Source organism: Lolium perenne, chromosome 3, assembly GCF_019359855.2.
Source record: "Lolium perenne isolate Kyuss_39 chromosome 3, Kyuss_2.0, whole genome shotgun sequence".
NCBI lineage: Eukaryota > Viridiplantae > Streptophyta > Magnoliopsida > Poales > Poaceae > Lolium > Lolium perenne.
The window spans coordinates 18,727,905-18,732,478 of NC_067246.2; the positions used below are offsets into that span (position 1 = coordinate 18,727,905).

At 52.1% G+C, this 4,574-nt stretch overlaps 1 protein-coding gene across 1 annotated transcript; it reads right to left on the minus strand.

The window, feature by feature from the left end:
- Positions 1 to 893: 893 nt before the first annotated feature.
- LOC127339201 (uncharacterized) lies at positions 894 to 3,987 on the minus strand. Its single transcript, XM_051365079.1, has 3 exons — positions 3,790 to 3,987; positions 1,707 to 1,877; positions 894 to 1,640 (listed from the first exon to the last, which is right to left on the minus strand). Exons 1-3 carry the CDS (start codon positions 3,985 to 3,987, stop codon positions 972 to 974), a joined length of 1,038 nt encoding a protein of 345 aa, XP_051221039.1. The 3' UTR covers positions 894 to 971.
- Between the last annotated feature and the right edge of the window lie 587 nt (positions 3,988 to 4,574).

Below are 4,574 nucleotides of genomic sequence, written 5' to 3' on the forward strand. Positions count from 1 at the left end.
TTATCAATTTCGTGAAGGAACATGTCATTCATAGATTCGGGATTCCCCAGACGATCACGACCGATGGAGGTTCGGTCTTCATTTCTCGCGAGTTTAGAAAGTTCTGCGAGGACATGGGAATTAAGTTGATCCGATCATCTCCATACTATGCTCAAGCAAATGGGCAAGCTGAAGCGTCCAACCAGAGCCTTATCAAGCTGATTAAGAGGAAAGTCGACGAGCACCCTAGACGGTGGCACGAGGTATTGTCAGAGGCTTTGTGGGCTTATCGCATGTCATGTCATGGAGCGATAAAAACCTCGCCATACCATCTGGTCTATGGACAAGAAGCCGTATTGCCCTGGGAAATCACGGCTGGGTCGAGACGCGTTACGTTTCAGAATGATCTAACAACTGAAGAATATGCAACCCTGATGAGTGATAGTATTGAGGATCTAACGGAACTTAGACTTTGGTCGCTTGAGAAAATTAAAGAGAACAAAGCCAAGGTAGCTCGCGCATATAATAAGAAGGTGAGACCAAAGGAGTTCCACGTTGGTGATCTGGTATGGGAAGCTGTATTGCCATTGGGGACTAAGGATGCAGTGTATGGTAAATGGTCTCCAAATTGGCACGGGCCGTACAGGGTCGACCAAGTTTTAAAGGGTAACGCATACATGCTTGAGGAGCTGAGCGGTGTGAAGTTCCCAGTGGCTGTCAATGGTCAGCATCTCAAGAAATATTTCCCAAGTATGTGGGATGACGGACAGTGAAATATGGGGGCCGATGCATGAAATCGGCCGGTAAAAAATATATATATACAAACCATAGCCGATGCACAGACGTCGACTTTAGAAAAAATATACAAAGCAACAGGGCATAAAGTACAGCCGATGCACAGACTTCGACTTTAGATTAAAAAGCCGATGCGCAACCATCGACTCTAGAGGTACAAGCTGTTACGAGCAGTTATCAGGTTACATGGATAGGCTCTATGGAAGGAATGCCTCGAAGGCACGGAGGGCGTCAGCACGGACAAGATCCACCTCGGCGATCTCGGCCTCATCATCTTCGTCCTTGCCCGTCACTAGCTGCTTGTGCAGGTCACGTATTTCTGCCAGATCAGTTTTCAGTTGAGCTTTGAGGCCTTCTGCTTCTTCTTGGGAGCGGGCAATAAGAGCTTCCTTATTAGAAATAAGCTGTTTGGTTGCCCGGACCCTCTCTTCAAGGTCCTCCAATTCCTTTCGCAAGGTCTCAAGTTCGGCGGTGCTGACAGAGGTGTCAGTTTTGGCATCTAAGGCCGCCTTTTTCTCGTTGAGCCGCTGACATTTGTCTGCAATATCGGTTTTCAACGGAAGTTGGGCGTGGCGTAGATCGATTCTCTGATGAGCTAACTTCACCCTTGACCTGTAGGCAGACAGAGTCACAACTGGCCAGAGTTTCACCTGCAACGTTACCGGGAGGTGGTGCTGGATTTCTTCAAGAACACTCTTCACTTCCTCGGGGTCTTCGACCAACGTCTCGATCGGGGAGGAAAGCAGGGCTTGGAGACGCTGGAATTGACGTTGGACGGCGCTGGGTCGTGGTTCATCGCATGCCGTAGAAGGAGCTGGTTCGATGGATTCAGGGTCGAACGTTAGCAAGCCCGAGAGGTCACAACCCTGACAAACATAAACAGCGTCAGTATGCAGCAAAAGGGAAGGGTAAGCCAAACGAAAGGAGTATACCTCTCCTGAGACCAGGGGGACAGCCGATGATGAGGTAATCGGCTCTTGTGTTTCTGCTGGGGGCTTGGCCAAATTGGCGACCTTGTCAACAGCACCTATAGGGATTGCTGGATCCAGGTTTGCGGAGGACATCAATACTTCCTTGACTCCCCCACTAGAAGTGTCATCAGTCTGCAAAGGAGGTGGTTAGCCGATGCGAGCAGCAATGGATTAGCATGAAAGATGAGCCGGGGAGAGTATGGAGGGTAATTACATTTGAGGCCTCTTGGTTTGATGAAGGGGCTTGCGGTTCCTTTCGAGCCCTCTTGATGTATCGGCTCTTTGTGCGTTGACCGCCCTGCCCCGCTCTGATTGGAGCTTGGGGGGCAACAGGTTCAGGAACTGGTCTTTTCCTGGAAGCCGATGGTGGCAAATCTGGCTGGCTCTGCGTGGTGATTTTCCGAGAGTTGCCTGAGCTCGAATTCCCTCGACTGGATTGTGTTTCCTCACTGGAGTTGTCTTCGGTGGAGGCCTATAAAAGAAGAGTTAGTAAGCACAAGTATGTTTGCAGAAGCCCATAAGGATAGATGAAACCAGTCAGTGCATGGATCAACGTACGTGCAAGCTCTCTTGATCTGGAGAAGGGTTCCGGCGCTTCAGAGTTTTCCTGGCGGCTACTTTCCTCACTGCCGTTCTCGCCTTGATTGGGGCTCTGTCGTCGTGGTGAACAGACAGATGCCATGGGATGGCTTAAGTTGGGGCCGAATGTGCGCTAGAGGATTCGGGGGAGGGTTTCCGGAAGGATGCCCGGTTGCTTTCCTATGAAGAACTTGGCCTTGGCCAGAGGTAGAAGAAGAAGAACACACCAACTATTTCTCCCTCAGATCTTTCTATTCCTTGAACACACGAGATTACAGGTTTGTGGTTACACACAACAGCTCAACACGTCGTCCCTTTTATCGTACAACGTCTCACGTAAAACGTACCCGCATATGGGTGTGCCCCCTCTCCTTATATAGGGGAGAGGGTGGCTTACAGGGGAAGAAACCCTAGGAACCCTAATGGCATCTTTGACTAGACAAACTACTTTACAAAGCCACTTTGGCTACCGGTGACGCCGGTATCTCTTTAATCAGGGGCGCCGACATCATCCGGTACCTTTTACGTCACCTTCTGCTTTAGGCGCCAGGGCTTCGTTTAAAGCTGAAGTGCTTCGCTCATCCTTGTCCTCTAGCTTTGGAGGGAATCTTGGACCAGCTTTGCCGACGTGCTACAGTGTAGCCTGTACCGGTACTCCGGTATCTTCTTAGCCGATGCCGGCATACCCCTCCTGGGATACCGGCACGATTCACCTCGCATAGAGCTAACTCTTGTTAGCCGGAACAACCTTTAAACCGGTATCTTGACGGTTCAAACCATCCGGTTTGGCATGCCTTTGGCATACCGGGGGTCATCCCCCCAACATTAGTCCCCGAAGCTGGTATAGTCCGGTGGATCCTATCCAACGGACCATGCCAGGTTTCTATATTCACGATACCGGTTTAAACCTTCCGGCAACCAGTTTAAAGCTTCCGGCCTCTCTGCCGATCTCAAACTTAGCACAGTCCAGCGGATTCTATCCGATGGACCACGCCAAGTCCTCATCTTGAACGTACCGGATTAATCCTTCCGGTTTCCCTTTAAACTCATCCGGTTCCTCGCCAAATCTTTCCGGTAGCTTCGTCATTAAGACTTTCCTCGACGAAGTCGAGAATATCTCGGGTACAACGTTTGTCAGTGACATGCGCGCTGTGCCTGGCACAGCAGCGTCAGAGGTCAGTTCCCTTCGGCTTCTGCGCCTCTATTAAATGTGGCGTACCGGATCCGGGCTGCCGTTCCGGATCTGTGTGGTGAGCCTGTGGCTTTTTGTTTTTCGCGCGTGTATCCTCGCGCCACGTGGCGGCCCACGGAGCGAACCGTCGCGGCCCGACGGTTGCCAGCCCACTGGCTCTTTCTCCTATAAAAGGGGGAACCGCTCCTTCTTCCTCCTTTCTTCGTCTTCTCAAGTTCTTCGCGCACACAAAGCTAAAGCTTTCCTGCGCCCTTCGTCGTTCCTGCCCATTGCCTGAGCTCCGGCGTCCGGCGAACCAGCGCCCCTGCTCCGCCGAACATCGCCAAGACTTGCTGCTTGGAGTATCGCTGCTGCGCAGCTGCTGTGGCCGTCGCATTCGTCCTCCTTCAGCCGATTCTTCGCTTCCTCGTCGCCGGACTTCCCCAGCCAACACGAGCTCATCGCTCCGCCGGTGACCTTCTTCCTCAGCATCTCCGCTGCCTCAGGTTAGGCTAGAATCGCCTTACCCGTCTCTTCTTTGCTTTTCAGATCTTGGGCCGGTAGGATATTTACTTCCTTTTTCTTCTGCTTTTTCTCTTACTCGTAGATCTTCGCGCAAGGGTAGATTTGGGGAAACTTGTTTCTAGATAGACTCGAACTCTTTTTCCGGTATGTCTTCCGGCGAGTACGTTTCCGAGTCTTCCGGCAGCAGCCAGCACAGCGGAGCTACCGACAGGTTCGAGGCCGGAATCGAGAGGATGAACATTCCTTCTGCTCCTGAGGTCGGAGCAGGAAGAGGCCAGGAAACCAGCAGCTCCAGCGAAGCTACCGGAGCGAACCCGGCGGCAATCACCCGCGGAGCCTGGAAAGGTTCCGATGTGAAGCAACCGGAGATCGACTGGTTATACCGCTCCCGGAGGATTCCGGCGGAAGTAGTTTGCCGGCTTCCGCGCGACGAGGTAGAGCCCGCGCCGGAACCCGGAGAATATGTAGTTTTCTCCGCCCACTTCGAGCGTGGTTTTGGCCTCCCGGCCTCTAATTTCTTCCGGGAGTTCCTTGATTTCTTCCATCTCCAACCC

Bases quoted from the DNA above. Each gene is read 5' to 3' on its own strand.
- LOC127339201 (XM_051365079.1), bottom strand. From the start codon at position 3,987: ATGCTGAGGAAGAAGGTCACCGGCGGAGCGATGAGCTCGTGTTGGCTG. The intron at 1,878-3,789 runs GCAATGGGCAGG...CCTCCTTTGCAG, and splicing joins CGCCGGACGCCGGAGCTCAG to ACTGATGACACTTCTAGTGG. The intron at 1,641-1,706 runs GTATACTCCTTT...TATGTTTGTCAG, and splicing joins TCCCCCTGGTCTCAGGAGAG to GGTTGTGACCTCTCGGGCTT.